The 27,665-nt window shown below is 41.2% G+C and overlaps 1 protein-coding gene across 14 annotated transcripts in view; it reads left to right on the top strand.

Moving 5' to 3' along the window:
* NUSAP1 (nucleolar and spindle associated protein 1) overlaps positions 1 to 27,632 on the top strand; it is a 61,641-nt gene extending 34,009 nt beyond the window's left edge. For 2 of the 14 annotated variants that reach the window (XM_070503435.1, XM_014857350.3), the window contains 11 exons: positions 4,821 to 4,889; positions 6,027 to 6,188; positions 8,955 to 9,098; positions 10,135 to 10,294; positions 13,862 to 13,963; positions 15,087 to 15,196; positions 17,930 to 18,117; positions 20,260 to 20,417; positions 22,704 to 22,820; positions 25,627 to 25,711; positions 26,729 to 27,632. In XM_070503435.1, the coding sequence (XP_070359536.1) occupies positions 4,821 to 4,889; positions 6,027 to 6,188; positions 8,955 to 9,098; positions 10,135 to 10,294; positions 13,862 to 13,963; positions 15,087 to 15,196; positions 17,930 to 18,117; positions 20,260 to 20,417; positions 22,704 to 22,820; positions 25,627 to 25,711; positions 26,729 to 26,819 (1,386 nt within the window). In that variant the 3' untranslated portion in view covers positions 26,820 to 27,632. The remainder of the gene's footprint in view (positions 1 to 4,820; positions 4,890 to 6,026; positions 6,189 to 8,954; positions 9,099 to 10,134; positions 10,295 to 13,861; positions 13,964 to 15,086; positions 15,197 to 17,929; positions 18,118 to 20,259; positions 20,418 to 22,703; positions 22,821 to 25,626; positions 25,712 to 26,728) is intronic. The other 12 variants (XM_070503437.1, XM_014857353.3, XM_070503438.1 and 9 more) reach the window with 9 other exon arrangements.
* Positions 27,633 to 27,665: the final 33 nt, after the last annotated feature.

Genomic DNA, 27,665 nt, shown 5'->3' with positions numbered 1-27,665 from the left:
ACTAAATATTTGTGGAGGGGTACTATTTCCCAGACAAATTTGACCATACAAGCCTTTATTATAACCAATTATAAAAAGACACTTTGGAGATGGAGAAAATTAAACTTCAACTAGGTATTAAATTATATTAAGCTATTGTTAATTTTGTTGGGCATGATAATGGCATTATGATTATGTTTGTCTGGTTTTTAAGTCCTTCTCTCTTAGTAATACATGCCAAGTATTTACAGGTGAAATGTTATGATGCCTGGGATTTGCTATAAAATACTCCAGGAAAAAGAGGGAGGGCAAGATGAAGTAAGAACGGCAGAATGTTGATAATTGTTGAATCTGGGTGATAGATACATGGGGATACATTACACTATTCTCTCTACTTTTGTATGTGTTTGAAATTTTCCCCAGTTAAAATGTTTTAAATTATTTACAGTTGGTACAGCCCAGAGGCTTAAATCAATTCCCTTTTTAAATTCCAAGTAAATAGCAAAAAATGAATAAATTGCTTTAAGAAATTATCGATTTGATTATTTTTAAAACTTAACAGAATAAGATTTAAGTAAATTCCACCAGTATGATAACATTCTAGCTAAATTTCAAAGAGAAAATATTAGCTCTTCCGGTTGAGATACTACTCTTAACAGTAAAGCAAAATGAAGGAGGCAGTTACTAGTATGTATCCTATGCGGCTTGTCCTTTTCCCACTCCTGCCCTTGCTTTCCTTCTCCCAAGCTTAGATTACAAAGACTGGCAGTATTTCCGCTTTCTTGCAGCGCCTCTCCCTGACCTGGCAGAACTCCAAGCCTGATTAAACCCAGCCCCGTACTGAATCCTTGCCTGTACGTAACCAACCGACCCTGGCTAGAGAGAATCAGCTAACTCTGTTGACTGAACTTAGTTTAAATGATGACCATAAATTGTAAAATGAGCACTTGATTCTACTACACTTCTTTAGTAGTCATTAACTTTCCCATTTTTGAGGACAGTTATTTCATATCTTCTCACCTCAGATTGGCTGTCTTCCCTCACTTGATGACTTTTTCTCATAGGTCATGGAAAAATGGATGCAGTCAGCTTAGTATTACCTCATCTTTCCACCACAGCCCTCCAGCCAGCCTGCACCTGTCCTGTGTACTCTGCCTCGCTCCTGTTACAGTAAAAGGCTGTGCCTAAGGGCAGCCTTGCCATTTGTGCTGGGGATCCGTTCCCTCCTCCGGGGCTACACTTCCGCAATGAGCTCCTCTCTCCTACGCCAGTTTCTCCTACTCTGCTGGCTCATTTCCATAACATATGCAATCAAGTCCTAATATCACCCATCTTAAAAAAAGAAACAAAAACCCTCTCCTGACCCTATGTCCTTCAACTACTGCCCAATTTCTCTGTTCTTTTCCATTGACATTGCTCTTACTGAGGTCACCATGCCCTACATCTCACAAACCGTGTGGTCCATCTCTATCCTCACCTGCCAATCAGCAGCATTTGGCATGACCGAACACTCTCTTCCGCTCAAACCACTTTCTTTTCTAGACTTTGATACTGAGTTTTTTCTTGCCTGGTTAGCACTTCTGTCTAGTCTCCTTTGCTGGTTTTTCCTCTGCCAAATCTCTAAATGGCCAGTGCCCCAGAGTTCTCTCCTCGGCCTTCCTCTTTCTAACTGCTTTCTCCCTTGGTGATCTTATCCACTCTCATAACTCTAAATTCCTCTAGAACTAATGACTCCCAAGTCCACATCTCCAGTGGGGGGGTCTCCCCTGAGCAGCTGGCTCATGTATTTAAGTGCATCTTACAGGGCATAGTCGGTTCAGAACAATTAAGATCCCTTCCAGGCTCAGTAAATGGTTCAGACCCACTTTCAGTCACCCTTGATTCCTCCCCTCACTGCTCACACCCATCCATCCTTGTCAGTCCTTCCTCCCAAGTACACTTGAAATCTGACCTCTGGGCACCATCACCAGTGCTGCGAACCTGGGCCAAGGCACCCTCGTCTCTTGACCACTGCTTCAGTCTGTCTGCCCGTCTCCCTGCCTCTACTGTGGCCTCACAGTAGTATTCTCTTGGTAGTGAGCTGACATTTGAAACTTAGAACGGGTCATTTTTCTGCTCAGTGCCCTCCAATGACTTTCCTCACACCTAAAATAAAATTCAAACTCCTCCAAATGTAATATGAGAAATTTGGTTTGATCCTGATTTGGAGGGAAATTTTAAATAAAGAAAAGAAAACCACTAAAATGGGAGATAATCGAGGAAATTTTATTATGGGCTGTGTATCAGAGGATATTAGGAAATTATGACATTTCCTAGGCATGTTACTGCATTAGAGGTTATATAGGAAAATATCCCTTTATTTTTAGAAGATGTGGCTGATATATTTGTTGGCAAAGTCTCATGATGTCTGGATCTTATTTTCAAATAGCATTGCAAGAAATATATATTAATATAAAGAGAAAGTAAATATGAGACAATATTAATGATTGTTGAACCTAGGTGGGGAGTATGAGAGTGTTTACTAATCTATTTTGACTTTTCTATAGATTTGACATTTTTTATAATAAAAAGTTAGCAGGGAGAAATCCACACTGCTCTTGCCCTCCACTCACCCCGGTGTTCACGATGCTCCTCCACACTGGCTTCTTTCTGTCCTTTAAATTCACCGACCATCTCAAGGCCTCTGGGCTTGGTGTTCCCTCTACTTGGGATCCTCTTCCCCGTCATCTTCCCCTGCTACTCCTTCCTTTCCTTCACATCTCAGCTCAAAAGTTACCACCTCTGAGAGGCCTTTCCTGCCCATCCTAACTCAGGTAGAACTGCCACCCGACCCCAGTCACCAGTTTCGCTTGCTTCATAGCCCCTGATATATCATTTATGTTAGCTTACTCTGGTAATAGGCCCTTTCCCCATAGTCCACCTCGAGAGGCTCCTGCAGGGCAGAGACCCTGTCCCTCTCATTCACCACCGTCTCTCCAATGCCTGGAACAGTGCCCAGCACGGTAAAGGCTTGTAGAAGGAGTGAGTGGATGTGTACTGATAGTAACATCTGTACCCCCAGCTCAACTGTCTTGAGCATCACCCCGTATCATTTGACCTGCTAGATGCCCTCCCTCGGCTCTGCCACACACACCTCATTTCGTCATTGTTGTGTGTTTGGCGATGTTTTCATGGTATTTCAAGAAGGTGTTCTGGAACTCTACCATACAACATAGAACCTATGATCAACAGTACTGTGTGGTCTACTTAAAATTTTGCTAGAGGATAGATCTTAGGTTAAGTGCTCTTACCACCAAAAAAAACCCCAGAGGGGTCAGTGGGAAACTATTGGAGGTAATGGATAAGTTTATGGCAGTGATGATGGTTTTCTAAGTGTATATTTATCTCCAAACACCTCAAGTTGTATACATTACATATCTACAGCTTTTTGTATGCCAATCATACCTTAATAAAGTGGTTGGGGGGCAAAAAGATGTCAGAGTCAGAAAGAAGAACTGAGAATGCCTGAGTTCTGCCCTGCCAGTCACCCCCTTCACAGAGAAGACCCCGAGAGAGGTTCGAGGAACAATAGCAAGTAGAACATAAGGTACCACTTTGTTACTAGCCTGATATCTTGATAGAGAGCATTCTGGTGGCCTGGGCTGGAGGATGTGCTTCACAAACCCAAACCAGGATATCTGCCATTCTCTCCTGGACACATGGCCGATGATGAATGTGTGAGAAGAGCCGAGCTCGGTGGCTGGCCCCCTTGAGAAGGGACTCTCTGGCTCTCAACTTCATGGCTGGGGGAAGAGGAGGAAAAGAGAAGCCAACCAATATGCTTGGCCCTTTAAACCACAGGAAAACATACCCAATCAGGTTAGCATTCCTCTTTCAAGACAGAAGGGAAGGTTTCCTGCGGTGGGAAGAGAAACTAGGAGTTTTCTTTCCCCAGGTGCCCGTATCCATCCTTCTAAGAACACCCCACCTTTAGCATTTCCCATCTTAGGGACCCCCACCAGACTCCACCAGCTGCCCAAGCCAGAAACCTGGGTGTAACAAAGCTTCCCTGCGCCTCAACCCTGACATTTGTGCTGATTTTACTTCCCAGGAAGACTTTGAATCCATCCGTGCTGCCTTGGCCCTGTTCTAGCTCAGGCCACAGTCATCTCCGGTTTCCTACGACAGCCTCCTGGCCATTTCCCTGTCTTCCATCTTATCCTCATCAAATGCCTCCTGCACATTGTTCAGCCAGATGATCATTCTGCGTAATGCAAAATTGGTCCCCCACTGCCCTGCTGCACTCCTCAGAGACTGCCCTGACCCTGAGCATAGAGTGCATACTCTTCAGAGGCTCACAAGGCCTGAAAGGATTGCACCTTTGTCTCTCACCGTCCCCTTCAACAGCTCCGTGCTCCAGCCACACTGAACTTAAGTTCTTCAAATTCCACTCTCATTCCTGCCTTCCCATGCTGTTTCTGTACCCTTTTCCCTATATCCCACTCTCTACTGATCATCCTTCAGACCTCAGCAGCGGGAGACATCACGTCTTTATCTTAGAACTGGCGTGTCCACTTATCTCCTGGAAGCTCCCCTAATGGGCCAGGCTGGGGGCCCAGCCCCCTGCGTCCTCTCACAACAGCCCGAGCTTCCTCGTGTTGGCACTTAGCGCACTGCCCTGTAACGGCCTCTGCTGTGAAATCTGGGAGGGCGGGAACCAATTCTATTTCCGTCATCATCCTGTTCCCAGAGTCTGCCCAAAGGACATTTGATGAATACAAGAACAGGGGCAAGTGTTCAACGTATCTTTCCTGCTGATTTGATTTTTGGCTCCACTGGTAAGCTCTTTAACTTTTCTGCAGGCAAACAAGTTGTTAAAAGCCTTGAAAGCCCACCTTAGAAACGAAGCAAGAAAAGAAAATGAGAATCAAGTAAGTAACACTTTTTATCACCTATGAAATAGCAAAACAACATATTTAGTTAATGAGTGATAAACTATGATTAGTGATGACTTAAGACATGCTGTTTATAACCAAACTGATCATTATTGGTAATAGCAAATCCTTTCATAATAACTATTTGTTATAAATGGTGAAACTGCCTTGTGGCATGTAATCTGTTGAATAGGATGTTCCTATACAAATGCAAAGCTTAATTACTAGTAAGAGAGAGTGTGGTATGAGTAGTGGGGGAACTGGATTCAAAGTCAGAAAAACCCAGGTGAAATAGCAGCTCTCATTTCTTTTCGTGTGACCTTGGAAAACTCAAACTCTCTGACTCTTAGTTTCCCCTTCTGTCAAATGGACATAATGTCTGCTCTGCTAAACTGAGTGCTGTGAGAATTAAATGAAGGCGGGACTGAAGTGCCTTGTAGTCAAGTGTAAACCACTGCTGATGGGCGGGGTCATCATGGCTGCTGTAACCCCACACCACAGATTTTTGACAAAGCATGACACCTAAGTGGATCAATGACTCCTTCATTAGGGCCAGGATTCTTAACTTGAGAAAAGAGGAAAACGTTGAAAGGCCCTAAGGAACCGGGCCTTGGAGAGTATCCGTTATATGTCTGAAATGAAGGCAAATATACACGTGACCTGAAAATCCAGCTTCCTCTTCTCTGTCTTCACAGTCTCCTGACTCTCTATATTCCAAGGTATAAACATGTAGAAACTTTCAGCATTCAAAATTCTTTTTGATTCCAAGTTTTAATTAAAATAGGTGCCAAAAAATAATTAATTTTGAATTCCCACTTTAAAAGTTTCTACATAACTAAATCCTTTATATTTTTTTAAATTTTATTTTATTACTATTTTTTAATGGTTAAGGATACATGATTTTAGTGCTCTCTGAAATAAAGATTTTTACTTAGGGTATTAATTGACAGACTAAATTAAAAACGATCTATCATAGTTCAAATTACACATCTCAGGGGCTGTTCCATTTTGAAAAAATTTCACAAGAGTAGGATGATAGTCAAAATTCAGTCAGGGATAGAATTCCTAAGTGGGGCATCTCAATAGTGAGCTTAGATGGATGGAATGACCTGACATACAGTTTATTTGTCTAAGGCTACAGAAGGAGTCAGCACAGTCCAAATACACGGCAAAGAGATCATTAATGTTACCAAGGACACACAGATGGGTAAGCTTCCAGACCCCCAGTCATCACCTGGGGAGTGCACAGGTGTGGATCACATCGGACCTTCTGGAAGCCTTATTCTCCCACTGCAGGTCAGCCTTAACTTTGTGAGTTGGAGCAGCTCTGGCTGCGTGCTGGGAACTCGCTCATCTGAACTAGATGTGTCTCTTCACTCTTGGATTTAGGCGGGTCTGTTACAGCTACATCATGGTGCATTCACGAAGGAGCACATCCTCTCTGATCACTGTCAGCCTCCCAGACTAACATACCATGGTTAAGGTGTATGGGGTTAAAACAAGACATCGCTGGGAGTTGTGCTAACAGGCTTTTAAACCAGTTATAGGTCCTGTCCTGTACTGTTAATATGGGGGTTGTCGGGTGGGGAGGAATAAATAAATACTTTAAAAGTGTCTCTTTATATTCCAGCAGTATGTGGTGTAACCCAAAGGTACCACTTCTATTGTGAAAACAGTTTCTTCTTTTTCTTTTTACTTTATTGCCCATGACTGTCCAGGGAGTTGGGAAGTGGCATCCAGATGGCATCTTTCTACTGTCTTGTAAATCTCCTTGTATCTTTGAATTTATTCTTACCTGTTCCCACCTGTCATCTGTTGACCTCCTGGTTGCTTTCCAGTATTCACTGTCTCATTTCTTCCTCATCACCTCACGTCGTGACCTTATTTTGGGTGAATTCAGGTTCCATCTGGATGCCCCTTACTGCTCTTGCCTCCTTGTTTCTTACCTCCTGTGACTTTCATTTCCATTCTTCATCAGTCATCACTTCTCTGGGCATATCCTGGACCTTATATCACTTAAACTATAACATTTCGCCTCTGTCTAACACCTTCCATTTTCTAAGCCTCCTTATTCTGTCACTCCCAACACATTTACTTTATATTGTGGTTTTCAACCCAGGTTGTATGAGAGAATCATTTGGGAAGCTTTTTAAAAATAGTGACATATAGGCCAAACCCCAACCAACTAAATCTACTCACAGAGGGTGGGGTCCAGGCACCAGAGTAAAATGGACTGAAAAGTGAAGATACAAAGCAATCTACCCCCCACTTCCACGTGCAGAATACCAGGTGCCTGCTACCTGCTAAAATATTAGAAGGTAAACCTGCAAGGAAATTCAATGGTTATTAGGCAAAGACCTCTGCCTTGTGGCAGTCAAGGATCCCCCAGCACAACAGCCTCCCCGCCTAAGGAACCTGGTAGGTCAGATGCCACCAGCTAACAAGCATCCCACACACTAAGCTCCTAATGAGGTTTTTGCTCTGAATATCAACAGACAACCAGCAGTCACCAGACATTTCAGGAAAGCTTGCAGTCTGAGAGAGCTTAAGATAAAAAGGAAAGGATAACCCTAAAGGAAACAGAAATGATATAGAAAATGGACAAAAACTTTTTTTAAAAAGCCTTACCATAACTTAGTGAGTTATTAACTCTTAGAATCAAGCTACACAGACAAGGCACAACGGGCTGTAAATGTTATCAGCTCTGCTACTTAAAGAGAATGGATGACAGAAGTTAAGACAAAAGGACAATAAGAGGTGAAGGAAGGTGTAAGGATGCACATACCTGCAGTTTACAGGCTATGTGTTGTGGAACAAGATTTAAAGGTTTAAGTATATGTAAAGCTGCAAAGGCAACTAATAGAGTGACTAAAGTAGTATAATTTTGTTAGGAGGAAGCAGATGAGATGAGAGTGGTACAAGTGAGCTAAAGTTTAGCACATTCATAAGCACTAAAAATAGCCATTGAAAATACAAATGAATATCCCATCAGCAAATCAGTAGTGACGTGACATATAAGTAACCACTTGAAATTAAGCCCTAGAAATGGGAAGGGCAGGAGAGAGAATCATTGCCTTTCATTACAATCTCTCTAGTATTTGGGGTTTTTTAGCCATATGTATTAGCTTATTTCAAAAAATTAGAATTTATGTATAAGAAAATACAAAACCACCAAAAACAAATCAAGCCTTTCCTTTATAGTCTCTAGGTGAGATAACATGCTTTAGAAGGCCCTCATACTCATGATAATATATTCACCTATTTTTTTCCTAATGCTTTTATCGTTTCATCTTTTACATTTAAATCTCTAATCCATCCAGATTTCATTTTGATGTGAGAGAAGGATTAAGTTTCATTGCACCTCCCACCAAAAATATGAAAAAAACATAGTTATTAGTTTTCTCAGCATCACATGTTGAATAATGAATCCAGCTTCCCCTGCTGACAGGCAGTGCAGCCATTAGCATTGCGATGACTTCTTCTGTGAGCAGGACTGTTTGGATGTTCTGGTACCTGTACCACACTGTTTGGATAACATAGCTCTTTGAATTTATGATACTGCAAGTGCCATTCTTACTTTAATCCCTTATTTTGGCCTTTGACAAGACACTTTGAACTCTCTAAACCTCAGTTTCCCCATCTGTGAACTGGGAATAATATTGGTATTTGTTTCTTAGGCTTTGAGGAATAAATGAGATAATCTATATAAATACTTAGCCCAGTAAGGTTGTGATATTAGCTGTCATTATTATTATTAGAGCATCTGCCTGACACATAGTGTATATTCCATAAATAAATGCACTTTTAATAACTTGCTTATTTATTCACTTTAAGATAACTTTGAATGCTTTCCTAGCTTTGTTTTCTAGCTTAGGTTGTTAAATGTGGTTGTTTATTTTTGAATACTCTGTAATTCTTGTCCTTGCCAATAATTTAGGGCTGGAGTTTTAAAACTATCTTTTGCTTCATATATATGTTTTTTATTCAGCTTAAAATCTTATTCTTCCTGAGCATTAAAACTCTATACCTAGGACAAGGCAGATTAATGTCTCTCTTTTTCAGGATAAAAATCAAACTTCTACATCCTCTTCTGATGAAACCAAGATGCAGATTAGCAGCCAGGAACAAGCTGAAAAGGAGCCGGTTGGCCATGTCACCAAAACGAGGAGAAGGCGCGGGACAGTCCATCGGAACCCTGACTCCCAGGTGAATGGAAGTTTACAAACTGAAAAGAAGCCACCACCTGTGCCGAACCGCTGTGTCCTCAGGGGGCTTTCTCTGCGAATTCCCGTGTGGTATCAGGAGGTTGTAGACACTGTGCCGTGAGCTCCGGGAAAGCACAGAACCAAGTCAGGGCTGCTCATCATCACACACCAGGCCCTGGGAAGCACTCATTAAGTATTAAGCACAAATTAAATATTTGTTGAATAAATATGAACATTCGTTAAGTGTTTACTTAAGTGAGGTGTAGTAAATAAGAAGGAAATAGAAACCAACATCAAATATGATTTTTTTTCCCTCTTCCCTCTCTGGTCCAGGCCTGGTGATCATGCTGCACGCCGACTCTCAGCAGTGCGCTCGTGTGACTCCAGGGGCTTCCCTCACTTGCTTTGAGAGGATTTTATTATCCTTTCACTCAAGTGTAACTCTTACAAAACACGGCCCTGATTTTTATTTTCTCGCTTTGTGTAGTCCCGGAGTCCTTAGCCTCTCTAGGTCTCCTAGTGTTAGTTTCTCATCCCTGAGAGAGCTGATCTTGCCATTTCCTCCTTCCGGTGGTTCCTAGGATCTCCTGTCCACAAATTCACATTCTTGTGACACTTGCTGAGGCAGAGCACCCCAGCTGCCGCTCAAAAAGTGTATCTTCCTACTTTTCTTTTAACTCCGCTCCCCCTTCAATTCGGTACCTATCTTGGAAGGCAATGATTATTTCTCTTTTCTTTTCTTTTTTTTTTAACGTCTGACTATAAACAATTAAAAAACATTTTAATGATAGATTTTTGAATTGATGTATAAGTGACAAATAACATTGTATTAGTTTCAGGTGTACAACGTAATGGCTCGATATTTGTATATATTGTGAAATGATCGCCACAGTAAGTCTACTTAACATCCATCACCACACAGAGTTAGAAGATTTTTTTCTTGTGATGAGAACTTTTAAAATCTACTCTCTTAGCACCTTCCAAATGTGATTACTTATTTATCATTTAAATCATTTATTTCCTTTTAAACTTTGTAGCAGGATCATTCAGAGATAAAAGTAAGTGGTCCCACTGAATTGCAGAATCCAGATGAGCAGGAAAACCAGGCTGCTAGACCTGCTGCAGAAGTCCCCTCTCCACCCGACGAGAGCCAAGGAGATAAGAATGCAGCATCCTCAGGAAGAAGTGCAGGAAATGGTATGCCAAGTAACTTCAAAAGTCCAAAATTGCTAGGGTGGCCATGTGCGTTTATTTCCCAGGACTGCTGTAACCAAGGGCCACACACTGGGCAGCTTTAAACAACAGAAATTTATTCCCTCCCAGTTCTGGAGGCTGGAAGTCTGAAATGAGGGTGTCGGTAGTGCCATTCTCTTCTAAGACTCTGGGCAGAATCCTTCCTGGCCTCTTGCTATCTTTTGATGATGGCTGCTGACCCTCGGCAATCCTTGGCTTGCAGCTGCATCACACTAACCTCTGCCTCTATCATCACTTGGCACTGTCCTTTGTGCCTTTCTTTCCATCTTGAAAGGACGCCAATCATGTTGGATTAGCATCCACCCTAAGGCCCTCATCTTAACTTGATTACATCTACAAAGACCCTATTTCCAAATAAGGTCATATCACAGTTACTAGAGGGTAAGACTTCAGCATATCTTTTGGGGGGACACATTTAAACTTCTAAAATTATTATATAGAACTTATAAGGCTTCTGCAGTTAAAGCAAAAGAACCAAATACAATAGGCCATCAGGTCATCTTCAATAACTTTGTGAAGAAAGCAGAATAAGAGTGGTAGCTGGAAGGGTTAGGGAAGTTGATCTCTGCTCACTGCTGAGGAGAGCCTGAATTTTGTCTGTTAGCTCCTCTGGCCTGCTCCACAGACAGGTGCAAAGACCTGTTTGCCTCTTCAACCAGGACAGTTTAAAGGGACCTGCAAAGTTTACCTTCCCAGTCGTGTGGCCATTTTTATTATGATAAATGTTTACTTTTCTTAGTCTCTAACCTCCTAAAAACTTTCTCCCTAACTTTCTCAAGTAAAGTTTGTTTCAAAAAGACCGGAAAACTTCAGTTCCCCCATACCCAACAGAACTTGGTGCTTTCTGATCTCATTCTTTAGGAAGCCTGCTAATTGCCAACAGTGTCTCAGGGTTAGTTTCACCCCAGGAAATCTGTCTGGGCACCTGAGGCTTTGCCTGAGGGGAGATAGAAGATGACCCATTCCAGTGCTTCCCAAGCAATTAAATGCAGAATTTCTAATGGTGAGCCTTCCCATCTTCCCTAGAACGTTGAATGTCCTCCTAAATCCGGAAAGTTACAGGAGGTAGAGGTTCTCATTCAGTAGGTCTGTGTTGAGCCTGGGAATCTACAGCTTTTAATAAGCAATCCAGGTAATTTTGATGCATATGCCTCATAAACCCATGTTAAAATCAAGACTTAGAGCAAGATGTAAAGAAATATGACAGACTCAGAAGTGGGGGTGGAATTAACAAATGTCTGCTGTGCTACCAACCATTTTATCAAGGAGACTCAGCTTTAGCACTCAGTTTCAAAAGAGAATGGAAGAAATGAGGGTGGCCCATTAAGTCATGTTCGCCTAATGAAACGCAGGCTGTTTGAAGGGAAAAAATCGAATCATAGTTTCTGGTGAGGAATTTTTCAAACTTTTAATTTTCATACAATTTCAGACTTGAAGTAGCAAGAATAGTACCAAGAACTCCTATATATCTTCCACCTGGATTTCCCAAATGTTAACATTTTACCACATTTGCTTTATCCTTCTCTCTCTCTTACTTATATCCATATACACATACACTTCCATATATGTGTTGTGTACATTTATTTCCTGAATTATTTGAGAGTAAGTTGCAGATACGTGCCCCTTTAGCCCTAAATATTTCAGTGTGCATTTCTTAAAACAGAAGGACTTTCTCTCACAAATAAATGTACAGAACACAAAGAGTTCATTAATATGGCTTCATATTCCACATTGCAACTAACCCAAGCTATTAAAACACTCTTCCCTTTCAACCATATTATCTATATGTGGCCAGATTTGTTTTCATGAGCTTCAACCAAAATAACACATTGCAATGTATTGCATGCAGAAGTAGATAAGAGAACATAGCTGCCTTTTAGTAAGTCAGACATTAAAGAAATTGTACAAAAATGTTACTCAACTCACTGTTTTTGTTTGTTTTAGAAATTTTAGCCATTTTTCATAAATGTATTTACTTTAACATATAATGGGTATATTGTTAATTTTACTGAATCAAATTTTTTTTTTTTTTTAAAGATTTTATTTTTTCCTTTTTCTCCCCAAAGCCCCCAGTACATAGTTGTATATTCTTCGTTGTGGATCCTTCTAGTTGTGGCATGTGGGACGCTGCCTCAGCGTGGTTTGATGAGCAGTGCCATGTCCGCGGCCAGGATTCGAACCAACGAAACACTGGGCCGCCTGCAGCGGAGCGTGCGAACTTAACCACTCGGCCACGGGGCCAGCCCCCTGAATCAAATGTTTTTAAATGTCCTAGTTTTAATATCAAATATGGCACACACTGATATAACATACATGAACAAAAATTCTTTGGGGTCCTCAATAATTTTTGAGGGTATAAAGGAAGCTGAGACCAGAAAGTGTGGGAACTGCTAATCTAATCTGTAGACAGACCTTATTTAGATTTCATCAGTTATTCCACTAATGTCCCTTAAAGCAAAGGAAAATCTCAGTTCATCTCTTGCATTTCGTGGTCATGTCTCTTTAGTCTACTTTAATCTGGAACAGTTCCTCAGTTTTCCTTTGTCTTTCAGACATTGACATTTTTTAATACAGGCCAGGTTTGTGGTCCTCTGGCTTGGTTTGTCTAATGCGTGCTTGATGGCTGGTTCGGATCATGCACTGTTGGGCGGAATCCCCCAGAGTGGTGCTGTGTCCTTCTCAGGTGGCACCCCAGAAGGCACAGGTGTTGGTTTGTCCCATGACTAGTCATGTTAACTTCCATCACCTGGTTATCATGGCGTCTGCAAATTTGCCCCTTTGTAAAGTTACTACTTTGCCATCGGTAATAGTATCTTGTGAGGAATGACTCTGACTCTGTAAATATCCTCTTTTTCATGGAACTCTTCCGCTCTGGTTTTAGAGCCAAGTTCCAAGCAAAAGCTCCTGCAGCCCCTCCTGCTCCACTGAATCATTCTTTTGCCTTGTTCTATGGACGCATTGGGGAACCTTAAGCATGAGTGACTTGATAAGTAGTATTTCTTGAAAACCCACTTGCATATTTTTTAGTAGATTGCCTCAAGTTGAAAAAGATACCAGAATGTGGAAAATCATTATAAGTGGGAAGAAATAGCAGACTTATATACACCATGCTTTCAACTGGATTTACAGAACAAAAACAAAAGTATAGCACATAGGACCTGAGGAAATCGGCCAAAATGCTAATGCTTTCTTAGGCTGGTGGGATTGTGTGATTTTTATCATTCTAGTTATAACAGTAATATGTTCACAGCAAAAGTTCTGAAAAACTGTTATTAAATTTCTGGTATATTTATATAACTTCTACACAGGAAGCATAAAATTTCTGCCTACTTGAAGCAGATGAGCTAAAATTGTAGTGATGCTATAATTCGTTGTGCTCCTTATGTGCCATTTCTCCCACCACCTTGGCAGAGCCTATCACAGGAAAACGCTCCATGTTAACTCACAGATATTTCTGAATGGGAAGAATTTTTTTGAAATATTTCATTAGTTCTGCATCTTTGGATTCAGGTAATAAAGATTCAAAGGTATCTTCAAACAGAAAGAAGTCTCTTTACATAGATGGATTTTCCAAACCTGGAAAAAATAAAAGAATTGCAAGCACTACTCCAAGTAAGTTTTGCACACGAAGAAGCATAAAGTACTGGTTGGCCTCCGGGCTGAGGCTGGAGAGGCAGTATCCTCTAACAGCTGCAAGCTTGGACACTGGGCCTCGGGCTCGCATCCTCATTCTCTCATTTTCTAGCTGTGAGACCTTGGGCAGTTCAGCCTCCGTAGACCCACTTCCTCAGTTTAAAGTGGGAAGGATTGTACTACCTATTTCACCAGATTGAGATAGAGATTAATTGAGACTATTTTTCCACTCCTGGTTACCTATCACAGCAACTAGCATGTAGCAAATATTCAAAAATATCTAAGAATGAATGTCTATAGAATACTTAGCACAATGTCCACCTTGTAATAAATTTTTTTTTCTTTTTTTTTTTTAAGTAGTAAGTCTAAGGGACTCCATCTCTGGATGTAATTCTTCCTCTCTATTGCTTGGCACATACAATGTTAATCGAGTGTTATATATTTATAGTACTTAGAATGCTGCTCAGCATATGTTGGAAATTTATATACTTAGTATTTAACTATACTTAATTAGAATATAGTTATATATATAATTAGAGTAGCACAGAGCAGGGGTCAGCAAACTTCTGCCTTCCTTCGCCTGTCTTATAGCCCTTGAGCTAAGAATGGGTTTTACAGTTTTAAAGGGTTGTACAAACAAAGAGGAATATGAGACAGAGATCATACCATACGTGGCCACAAAGCCTGAAGTATTTACTCTCTGCCTCTTTAGATAAAGAGTTTGCCAATCCTTGCCATAGAGCTTGCTGAGCGTTATAAAATGTTAAATTTATGATTACATAAAGGCCGTTTGATTAATTGGTGGGGGGGAGGGGAAATTTGTTGTTCTTTTCTTATCCTCTGGACTAAACCAAGATGTCAGTTAGCAGTGGAATGGACAATGGAGAGAGAGTGAATGTTTGATAGTTTCTAAGATGAATATGCTTTGCCCCTGAATTTCTAAAAGCTAAATGTTTTAAAATTAAAGTTTTAGTACAGATGATGTTGAAGTTGAATGTCAGAGATGCAGAGAAGAGATTAAGTGTTAACAGGAAAACATAGGGAAGGTGAATAAATGGATTTTGTCTTGTTATTAATTTTCATATTTTGGGGAACATTCTAGACTTTAAGAAGCTTCATGAGGCTCGTTTTAAGGAAATGGAGTCGATTGATCAATATATTGAGAGAAAAAAGAAACATTTTGAAGAACACAATTCATTTAATGAACTGAAGGTATGCTGGTAAAGTTATGTTCTTAAGGGGACTAAATTATTTGATTTTAATGTTGATACCGTGTATACACCATGGCTAATAAGCCAACTTTCTATCACCCTATGATGATAAGTTCTAAGTTGTTTGTTTTTTTAAGATTGGCACCTGAGCTAACATCTGTTGCCAATCTTTTTCTTTTTTCTTCTTCTTCTCCCCAAAAACCCCCAGTATGTAGTTGTATATTCTAGTTGTAGGTCCTTCTGGCTCTGCTATGTGGGATGTCATCTCAGCATGGCCTGATGAGTGGTGCCATGTCCATGCCCAGGATCTGAACCAGTGAAACCCTGGGCCGCCAAAGTGGAGTGTGAACTTAACCACTCGGCCACCGGGCCAGCCCCCTAAAAAATTTTTAAAAACAAGCATAATAAGCTTCTTAGAGGCTTAATCTTCAGAAATAAACATTCATTTGAACAGTATTTATAAAACCACTGTTACCACAGTTGACGACACTGTTTATCAACCTTCAGCAAACAGTGACAAAGCCAAGTCATGGCATTAACCGGCTCTATTCCTTCAGACTGATCTAACACCATGGGTGGAGAATCCAGAGAAGAGATATTCAGTATGTCCATATTAAGACTTTCTTAAATCTAAGCAAGAGCAGGTATCACCACATTACAGTTGAGTACGGGGACAAGGGGCCCATGCTGACGCTGTACAGAAAGTAGACGTTCAGCTTCCTTTTCTGCATAGGCCTGAGCTGGCTGCAAATGTGCCTGGAAGCAGGGCCACTCTTTTTTCTAAATGAGTAGCTTATCTTATTTTTCAGTGATAGCACCATCTGAATGAGTTTAGTTCTAAAATTCGCCACTGCACCCCCCCCCCCCACCCCTCACCCATTGTTTAAGTATTGGCTTATCAGATGGGGTATTTGGGATGATCTCTTTGGAGACTGGAGGATAAAAAACAATTATAGTAATTTCACCATAGCTGATATGAAGCTTTTCTTGACAGTTGACATGTTTTGGGATTGGTCACGTGGACAGTGATGAACAAGAATAAATGAGCAGAGATCCCACAGTTTATCTTTTAACTATATTAATGGTTGTCTTTTACCTTGTAGAAGGTTTTTTTGTTTTATTTCTAGTTAAATCTATCCAACTTTTCCTTTTAAGGCCCTGAAATTTTTGTCATGCCCTGCCTATCCCGAGATCTTAAAAATATGCTCTTATATTTACTTTTACTGCCTTTATTATTTTTCCCTATGTCCAATTCTTAACCCACATTTCTTTTTTCAACATGTGGTATGATTGAGCGCTTTGTTTGTTAGAACAGGATTTTTATTAAAAGAAAGGAACTGATAACATTAACAAAACGAATTGATACTATTAGAGTCAGCGGCATAATATTCCACCTGAAAAAAAAAAAGTCAGTATGATTGGTACTCAGGGCAAGTAGAATCATTAATACATTATAAGTTGCTCAAACAAAGATATAGAGTTGGTGGTCCTGGCACCAAGTGAACTGCAAGGAGACACTGTGGAAAGTAGGAATGTTAAAGAAAAGAGAGAAGAAGGCATAAAAGGTGTGATTAAATATAACAGTATATTTACTACGTCTAACCTGGCTTCTCAGCGTATAGTAAAGATGTGTATTTACTAAATATTTTGGTTTTAAATTTGTCTCACAACATTAGAATCTCTTCTGCTTGTATGTGGAAATCAGAAGTTGGTTAACATAGTTCTCTAGTTGCTTGTGTTTCCTAGAATATAATTAGAATTTTTATGTCTTTTGGCTTTATGTTGTCAATTTCAACAGCCCTACCTCTGTTGTCACTTAATGAAGTTATATTTCTTCTGCTTGCAGTAGAGCTTAGATTCATGATAGTAAAACACTCAATTACTCTTTGTACCTTGATAGCATCTAAAAAAAGATAGCCTAGATGGAACCCTTCCTAGCCATTTCAAAAAACCTTTCCCTCCCACTCTCTCTTTTTTTTTTTTTTAAGGAAGATTAGCCCTGAGCTAACTACTGCCAATCCTCTTTTTGCTGAGGAAGACTGGCCCTGAGCTCACATCCGTGCCCATCTTCCTCTACTTTATATGTGGGACGTCTACCACAGCATGGCTTGCCAAGCAGTGCCATGTCCGCACCCAGGATCTGAACCAGTGAACCCCGGGCCACCGAAGCGGAATGCGCACACTTTACCGCCACACCACTGGGCCGGCCCTCTTCTTTCTTTTCTTTAGGTTTTTGTTTAAAGAACTGTAAAAGCTTTTTTAGGGAGAGGGTAGAGGTGGAATTATTTGCAGATTCTGCACGTTAATTATATAATAGGTTCTTCTTTTAGTTTGTATTTAATAAACTGCATGTCATGCTCTCAAGGTCCCATATTTCCAAGACAACCTATTTCTCCTCCTCCCTTTCTGGCCGCAGGGGACTGTTTAGTCACATTCTTTCTCTAGTTAGAAAATACCTGGTACGTGGCAGCTGGGAAGGATTTTTTGTAACATATTACTCAGCACAACCAGAAGTTACTCTTAAATCAGTCACCACAGCAACACAGGTGCAGTGAACTGCCCAGCCTGCCAGGCAGGTAGGGTAGGGGGAGGTAGTGGGGAAGGGAGGGGAGACCGGTGGGGTTAACAGTGGGGATGAAACAAGGAGATAAATGAGGGTGCTCTTCCGCACTTTGCCAAGATGACAATACTGTCTCAGGCCACGTGGTCACATGGTGCATTTCCCTTTCTTCAGAAGCAGCTCATCAGCAAGGGAGTGGTGGCAACTCCAGTTCCTCTCCAGGGAAGACGCTCTGTGGCTCATACTCCTGCCAGCCAGCGGCGCTTGCAGGGCCGACCCCACAGTGCCGCAGGCCGGAGCACCCTGTGTGCCAAGGGGTCGGCCAAGCACTCTGCTCTCTCCGCCACTAAGATGAACGTCAGGTAAAGAATTCCAGAATATAATCAGCACAAGGTCTCAAAGCTTTCCTGCTTCTAACCATTTGAGGTGGACTGTATCAACTGTGTTTTAATGTTGATGGAAAAGGGGAAGAAAGATCAGCAAACAGTTTTTATAAGTTCTAATCTTTTTTTCTTTAAATTTGTGTTCAGTTTCCTTGTTTTATCCAACTTCCCTAAGCTCATATTTGATTCATAAGTAAAGAGAGAAAGTAAGATATATAGAGAGAGAGATCTTCATTTTATTAGTTTAATGTATGCCTGCAAAGATGTGTAAAGAGAAATTTTTCCATTGACTTAAAGTTGAAGCTAAACTCCTACAAAAAAATTTCTCAATGCAGTATACTAAAAAACTGACTCATGGTGCCGCCCCGCGGCCGACTGGTTAAGTTCACACACTCCCCTTCAGCGGCCCGGGGTTTTGCCAGTTGAGATCCTGGGTCGGACATGGCACCGCTCATCAAGCCATGTTGTGGCAGCGTCCCACCCTGCACAACCAGAAGGACCTGCAACTAGAATATACAACTATGTACCGGGGCGGAGGGGGGTGGAGGGGGCTTTGGAGAGAAGAAGAGGAAGAAGAAAATTTAAAGAAGAAGATTAGCAACAGATGTTAGCTCAGGTGCCAATCTCTAAAAAAAAAAAGAGAAAAAAAATTGGCTCATCCTAAAGTATAAATATTATAACTCATTGGGTACTGCAGTATCATAGCTGTCTCATGCCCCATTGATGCCTGTTTTCTTTGTGCCTTTCCTGACATCAGGGTAGCCCTCAACTGTGACTGTCCTCCTGTCCTGACAGATAGAGATCTTCAGACTCCTTTCTTTTAATAGCTAAATTTTATTCTCTAAATTTTCGTTTGTTTGTTTGTTTGTTTGGTGAGGAAGATTCTCCCTGAGCTATCATCTGTGCCAGACTTCCTCTATTTTGTATATGGGATGCCTTCACGGCATGGCTGATGAGTGGAGCAGGTCCACACCCAGCATCCGAACCTGTGAACCTGGGCCACTGAAGCAGAGCGTACAGAACTTTAACCACTCTGCCACAGGGCTGGCCCCCTTATTCTCTGCTTTTTAAGGGCATTTGCAGCATCTAATAGAGCTGGTGCATGGTAACACTTCCCCAACACACGCAATTATCTGACATAGTTTTTAAAGCTTATGAATGTCCTTATGTTTGGAATTCTATTTATTGAGTTAGCTTGGAATATGAGGTACCTATACTTGGCAGTTCTGATTGTATTTAATACTATTCAAGAACACCGTGGTCAGGGGCTGTGCTCCAGTGCAGTGTACAGAGCAGCCTGCACTTCACAGCCCCTCTCCTAACACATCCAACTTTCTTAACTCTGTTATAGAGTCTTTAGCAATAATTTTGGGTGTTGATTCGGGATCACCATCAAATCTTTAGTTAGAAGTCCAGAAGTTCCCTTATGTTAACTCCCCACCACCAACGCTATGTCTATTTATATCTGTCATTACTGGATTGTCATTGAATCTAAGACAACATCAAGTGAAGATTCACTATTATTTTATGAACCACTAAGAAAAATCACTGCCAGCTTTGATGTGTTGCCAATTATAAAACACATCCCAATTTCAGGGATGTTAAAATGTAGAAAAACTATCATCAGAGAATGAAATACATTTATGGCAATTTGCTGTGAGTAGAGAATGGCCCTATGTTCCACTCAAATGAATGACATCCTTCCAGGAAGATGTAAGATCTGTTCCTGTCATTCATTTGGCATAGCAGTCTCCGGTTCTCTCTGACTTGCCATAACCAGAAGGAGGAGAAAGAAGGGGAGCTTCTTTGAGTATGTCGTAAACGGTAACTTGAGGCTTGCAGGCGTCTCCTTCAAGCTCTGCCTTGTACTGTCATGGGCCAAGGCAGGGAGAGCAGAGAATACAAAACCATATTTTACAATAACAGAAGTTGATAAACGATTTGCTTTAGCATCAGTGTTTTAAGAACATGTTTATGCTGCAAAAGAGCTTCATTCATGTAACAAGTATTTATTGAGGCCCCTTCACTGTTAGGTGCTGGGCAAGCGGTTTTATTTATAAGCTTGACACGAGTTACTCTTGACCCAGGTACTCATGTCTTGTACTCCCCTGTCCTATTTAGGTTTTCAGCTGCTACGAAAGATAATGAGCATAAACGTTCACTGACCAAGACTCCAGCCAGAAAGTCTCCACTTGTCACCATACCTGGGAGTACCCCAAAAGGCCAGGCTGTGCTCGGGACACACAAGTTAAAGACCACAAGCAGGGATTCTGCTGCTGGTAAAAAAAAAAGTTTCTGGTTCATCTTTAAACCATTTAACTTCCTGAAATTATTAAGTATATCTGTTTCGTAAAAGCCACTTCATATCTATAAAATCAAAAGCAAAAATTTCACTATAGCATATTTTTCATTTTATACTGGTGAGGGAAATACCAGAGACGAAAAACCGATAGCTGCCTGAGGACTCCATCCTGTTCAAGAGGAGAGCCAAGATGGTGATCCTCCCTGAAGAGCATTCAGCCTCTTCTCGGACTCAGGGATTAGAACAAGGATCACAGTGTACGTTACAGCCTCTGAGTGGTCCTGCAGGACTCTGAAACCAGCAGGATCCCAGAGTTCATGGAATACATGCTATACTATTGCCTAGTAGACTGAGTAAGCCAGAATAAGCCATATAGATACTCTTCAACACACTGTCTACTTCAGCATCACCTACGATGACCAGGTGGTTTTCCAAAGAATACTGCAGTAGCAGGCGAGGGTTTAAAACAATATTGCCAGCAGGTTGAAGCCTGTATTAGGATTGAGTACGTCAGGATTCTCCTGAGAGTCCTATGGAGTATGCCGGTCAAGAGCCTCATTACACAGAGAGGATTGCCAGATTCCCTGAGACTAGAGACTAGAGGAGAGTATTGTTGTCAGTACTAATCAGTGTGGAGACTCTGTCTGAGGACTTTTTCATGCCTTAAAGACCTAAATTAAAGATTGAACAGTGAGAGTGACAACTAAATTTCAAGAGAGTCCAGAGGTGGGAATAGTAAGTTTATATGGTTCCTCCTCTAAATGTGCTCTCTCATTCCCATCCTAACCTTAATCTTATCTATACCAGCAAGCAAACATACCATGTAACACTCTACATCTGCAGTATGGAAAGAAAGGGGCTAAAAAGTGAGAGTGGCCTTGCCTGAGATAATGACAGTCATTTTACAGAGAGCTGGGGTTATTGAGCGGCAGCCTCCTACCTTATAATCAGAAATGACTCAGAAATAGGCATGGATAAAGACTTGAGGCAGAAACTAAATATTTACCACATTCTGAGCTTTCTCCTCTAAGTAATTTAAGAGAGTGCCCAGTTGGAATGGGATACATGTTTTTCCCCTGATTATCAAATATGAATTTTATATAAAGAAAACCAAACTGTATTTTTTTCCTGAGATTTGCTTCATTCACTCAACACAATGTTTCAAGATTCATCCATTTTGATAAATGAGCTAAAATTCACTCGTTTCATTGTGTTTTTCAATGGTATGAATATATTTGTTTATCCATTTTACCACTTATGGACATGTGGGTATTTCCAACTTTTGTTATCAAATATAGTGTAGCTATGACCATCCTTGAACATATCTCCTGTACATGTGCAAGTTTCTCTACACCTCGGAGTGGGGCAGCTGGATAGTAGGTATGCAGACGCTTACTGTCCTGGTTGAATTCAGTAGCAATGCCACTGACCAAACTTTTTTTTCCTTTCTGGTGAGAAGACTGGCCCTGAGCTAACATCTGTTGTCACTCTTCCTCTTTTTGCTTGAGGAAGATTGTGCCAGAGTTAACGTCTTTGCCAATCTTCCTCTATTTTGTACGTGGGACGCCATCACAGCATGGCATGTTGAGCGGTACATAGGTCCACACCTGGGATCCGAACTGGCAAACCCTGGGCCACCAAAGTGGAGTGTGAGAACTTAACCACTACGCCACCAGGCTGGACCCTAATAATAAATTACTTTTTATTTTTTAATTTTTTTAAGATTTTCTTTTTCCTTTTTCTCCCCAAGGTCCCCCTGTACATAGTTGTGTATCTTCAGTTGTGGGTCCTTCTAGTTGTGGCATGTGGGACGCCGCCTCAGCATGGCCTGACGAGCGGTGCCAGGTCTGCGCCCAGGATCCAAACCAGCGAAACCCTGATCTGCCGAAGTGGAGGACGCAAACTGAACCACTCGGCCACAGGGTCGGCCCCTAAATAATTTTCTAAAGGGTAAAAATGTCAGGGAAATAGCCAGAAAAATCACCCAGCTACTTTAAACAGGATTCTAAACTCCCAGCTGATCCTAGGAGATGTCATAATATGTAGACTCTTTCGGGAGCTGTGTGCTCACAGGGGAAACAGACCTCAGTGGTTAGCTCTCCTCAGTTTTCTTTTGACCTCTTTTCTCCTTTTTAACCCTGTATCTGTTTCAGACCATTCATATAGATTATATTTTTAAGATTGAGAAGTGATACTTCAGTAAAAAACTATAACAAGTTTCTAATTAAGCCCTTGGGTTTTGATTTTTCTTTTTCTTTTTCAGTTATTACCCCATTCAAGTTGACCGCTGAGGCAGCACCGACTCCCGTCTCCCAGAAGAAACCTGTGTTTGATCTCAAAGCAAGTTTGTCTCGTCCCCTCAACTATGAGCCACACAAAGGTACATGGGGATGTTTTGAGGTACAAGACATGCAAAAGACTTAAGATTAAACAATTATGCATCTGAGGAGGTAAAAAATTCTAGTGAAATTCAGTAGGAGCCATACGTGACTACCTAGAATTCCTGCCCCAGCCCTTCTACCCACGTGACCCATGATTTAAAAGACTGTCCATTAAACAAACACTGAATAATTGATTCATTTAAATTTTTGTTAATCAAAGACATAACTTCTAATGTTACTACAGGGGGCTGGCCCGTGGTGTAGTGGTTAAGTTTGCACGCTCCACTTCAGCGGTCCAGAGTTCGTGGGTTTGGATCCCGGGCATGGACCTACACACCACTCATCAAGCCATGCTGAGTGGCATCCCGCATAAAGAATAGAGGAAGATTGGCACAAATGTTAGCTCACGGACAATCTTCCTCACCGAAAACAAAATATAAAACAAATAATCAAACTTCAGACAAAATCAAGAAATTTAGAAGTTAAGCTGTGGGTAAATGAATGTTTTCTTTATAGCTTTCAAAGGACCCCAGGCTGGGAACCACTGGTCCAACACCTAGAACATTCACTGGCCAGATGTCACTCTGGGGCATATATTCAAGGATCCTTACATCCATTTACAGTATCAATACTTAATGTGATCTGTCTTTCAGTGCTTCCGGAATTACTTTAAAACAAAAAAACTTCCTACAAGAATCAGGTTTATGTGACAATGTTTATCTTTAAATTACTCATGTTAATGAAACATAAATATAATGAACACATAAATCTTATTTAAACTAAGAGTCTACCAAACGTGGTGCAAAAACTTCTGCTTCTCTCACATCCCCCTTTTTCCCCGCAAGTTTTCCCGTCTGTGGCAGTGGCACCTCTGTCTCCCGAGTCCTCGGGGCAGAAACCTAAGATTCATCTTTGACTCCTCACCCTCTCAGACCCCATAATTCAGTCCATCAGCTAGTCCTTTCTGCCCTACCTTTGAAATAGACCCTTGACCTGACCACTTTTCACCCCCACTGCGATTCCCTTTGGTCCCGGTCATCACCATCTCTTACCTGGGCTTCTAGAGTAGCCTCTTCGCCCCACTAAAACCTTAAAAACAAATCAGCATGTGACTGCCTTCCTCAGAACCTCCTAAGGTTTCCCATCTCATTTCATCGCCTCCTCCCTCCCCTGACCTTGTGCCAATCACACTGGTGTTCCAGCTCCTCAAACACACCAGGCTCATTCCCGCCTCCAGGTCTTCAAACTTGTTATCCCTCTGCGCCACCTGGAATATTCTTCCCACAGACCTGTGCACAGCTTGCTCCCTTCTTTTAATAGGGCATCCACTCAACAGTTGCCGGCTCAGAGAGGCCTTTCCTCTCCCTGCCTCCCACACTGTTACTTTTCTTCACAGCACGTATCACCACCTATGTCCAGATAACTACTTGACAATTATCTACCTTTGCCACTGGGAGGTAAGCCAAGAAAGCAAGGATTTTTGATTGCTTGGTTCACTGCTATGTCCCCAGCACCTACAACAGTCTCTGGCATATACCAGGTTTTCAAAAAGTATTTGTTATGGGAGTGACTGCCCACCACTAACTTCTGCTAAGGGTAGAAAACCTGGACTAGAGCTTTATCTGTGCTTATTATTATTTTTCTATCCTAGACAAGTCACTTAGTTCCTTTATGGAAGGGAAAATGAATTTGTAATACTTCAGTGTGGTTATTGAAAAGATCAAATGACATGATGGGTGTGAAAGTCCTTTTTATAAAATAGGAAACACGCAAATGATAATGATTAGTATTCAGAAATTGGTCCTAAAGTATACAAATAAAGCAATACATAAACATCTGGAAATTTGGTCACAGTTCTAAAGCCAAGAAAATATTCCAACTCATTCCACTCCAAATACATTTTAATAGGTAACAGTAATAAGCTACATAGATGAAATACTACTTTAAACAAAATACCCATGCAACTTTGGAATAAACTACTTGGTTGTAATGGCTTCTTTTAATGTGCTATGTAGTTGGATTTAGTATTTAGTTATTTTTGTTTTTGTTTTTTTTTTGGTGAGGAAGATTGGCCCTGAGCTAACATCTGTTGCCAATCTTCATCTTTTGACTTGCTGAAAATTGTTGCTAACATTTGTGCCAATCTTCCACTATTTTGTATGTGGGATGCTGTCACAGCATGGCTTGATGAGCAGTGTGTAGGTCTGCAGCCAGGATCCAAACCTGTGAACCCCAGGCCGCTAAGGCACAGCATGCAAACTTAACCACTACAGCACCAGGCCAGCCCCTAGAATTTTTTTTTTTAGTATTTAAGTATTTAGTATTAAGATTTTTTTTTCCTTTTTGAGGAAGATTAGCCCTGAGCTACCATCTACTGCCAATCCTCCTCTTTTTGGTGAGGAAGATGGGCCCTGAGGTAACGTCCATGCCCATCTTCCTCTACTTTATATGTGGGATGCCTGCCACAGCGTGGCTTCACAAGCAGTGTGTAGGTCCACACCTGGGATCTGAACCGGTGAAGCCCGGGCCGCCAAAGCAGAACGTGCAAACTTAACTACTGTGCCACCAAGCCGGCCCCCTTTAGTATTAAGATTTTTTTCTGTGACTTTCCAGGGATTAAAAAGTACAACACACTTTAATTTTTAGAGAAAAAATACAATTTATATCCGTGGAATATGAAATTGAAATAGGCGAATTATACTGGCAAATGTCTATACAAACAAAGTAGCCACAGATAAAGAGAATAACAGTGGGAATATAAATACCAGAATCTCCTTAAATCTGTCTATCTCTGTCCTAAACTAGGAAAACTGAAACCATGGGGACAATCTAAAGAAAACAGAGTCACCCTCTACAAGAGAACTTACAAACAACCTCATCTCCAGACCAGGTGAGTACAAAATTATCCAGTTCTCTAATTCTTTCAAATTTTCAAAGACTGTATATAAAAGTAGGACCATTGAGGGACAGAGTCTCAGTAATAGTGGTGTTTAAGAAGAAGGCAGAAGTGGAATCACATACAGAACTTTCTAAAAGTGCGTGTGCCTAGGCCTCACCACAGTGGGTTCCCATTCAGTAGGTTTGAGGTGGGGCCCAAGCATCTGCACTCTTTCCGGAGCTCTACAGTGATTCAGAAGAGGACCCGGGTTCAGGGTACTGCTCTTAAATGGTCCATCTGCCCACACAGGACACCCGGGTATGCAGATGGATGTAAATTCCTCACTCCCAGGGAAACCAGGCTACTAGGCATTCAAGGCCCTACACAGGGGGAATCCCAGGATGGTCCCCTTAGAAGCCTCCTTCTGCATGAAAACCAAGTTAAAGCAGAGTCTGCCCTGGGCTGCAGCTGGTCCTCGTTGAGTCGACCCTGTGAAACCCTCCCGATAGAGGGTTACCTCTATTTGACTTGTCTATATCCAGCTGCCACCAAGACCTTTACTAACTGTATTTGCTATTAAGATTGTTAATGTGATCCTGGGCTTTTTCCCCTCCTAGCCTCTCTAGAGAAGCACAGTGGCTTGAGGCAGTAGACCCTGGTTCTAGTTCCAGCACTTTCACTAGTCTGTGTGATTTTGAGCTTGACCTTTGATTTTGACTTCCAGACAGAGATTTCTCATTTAAAACAAAATCTACAGGGGTTGGATTCCTTCACCAAGGTGCCTTCTGGTTCCAGTTCCATGCTTGATTTTAGAATGCTGCATTAACATAAAAAGGAAAATAGCAATTTCTAGCCGTTTAACATAGTAGTGACTTACAGGTGTGACTTCCATGGCACAGACCACTAGATAACAGTGTCCTGTAAGAGTGTGTTTTATACAAGTGGCTGGATGTTAGTCTAACAACAGGTGCTTTAATGTGGTCTGTTGTGGAGGTTCACGGAAGCCAAACGTGTCCCCGTTGCTTTTAGGGAGGAGCAACGGAAGAAACATGAGCAAGAACGAAAGGAGAAGAAAGCAAAGGTTTTGGGAGCTCGAAGGGGCCTCATGGCTGAAAATTAATTAATTTTTTAACATTCTGTAAATATTCCTTTATTCTGAATCTTTTTCTTGTAAATTTTTTATACTGTCCTCTCCACTTTAGTCAAAAGACCTTCTGTTAACTTTGTTCTTAATGTATGTAGTGTCAGTGAGTTCTTCACATGGTACATCTCTGCAAAGACATTATTGCCTTAAAGCTCACAAACTCTTTGAACTCGTTTTTACCTAAGTCCCTGTACAACTCAGTTTTCTAATCAGACCCATCCTATAGATTCTTGATGTAGGTTTTTGATGCCAAGTTCTGTCTGCTGGCTTTAATATTAACAGAACTGTAATCCTCTTCTAGGCAAAAACATTTACCTGATGGTAGCTAGTTATACACAAGCTTTAGTAGAAACTGAACAGTAACAAATTTGAATAGGGTAAGCTGGGAAAGGCCACCTCTTCATCCTCTGGAGTCTAGTCGTTCTCATGAAACTGTGGGCCATATGGGTTGGTTATGGCATCACTATTTTACCTATGTGAAGTGTTTTGTTTAAGCTTATTTGTACCTTTGTTCAAATCACTTCATGTAATTGCCATCTGTCACTCAATATATTCTTAAAAACAAAAACTATTAGCTCATTCATTCTAGCCTTGCTTATTTAAAAATATACAGGGCCATGAATGAAATTTGAGGATTGCTGCTTTAAGGATTACTGTGCTCTGCCAAACTTACATCTTATTCAACTTATGGAAAAGACTAGAGTTGCTTAGCATCATATGTATGTCGGTTGCACCTCAGTGAAGCTTTGTACTGCTTAAGATTTTCATAAATAAAATTTCTTTCTCATGGTGGTAGATTGATTCTTTGTAAACATAACTGGC

The sequence above is a fragment of the Equus asinus genome, chromosome 2 (genome assembly GCF_041296235.1).
Source record: "Equus asinus isolate D_3611 breed Donkey chromosome 2, EquAss-T2T_v2, whole genome shotgun sequence".
NCBI classification, from domain to species: Eukaryota; Metazoa; Chordata; class Mammalia; order Perissodactyla; family Equidae; genus Equus; species Equus asinus.
The sequence above is the reverse complement of the archived record's forward strand: the minus strand, read 5'-3'. Positions and strand labels throughout refer to the sequence as shown.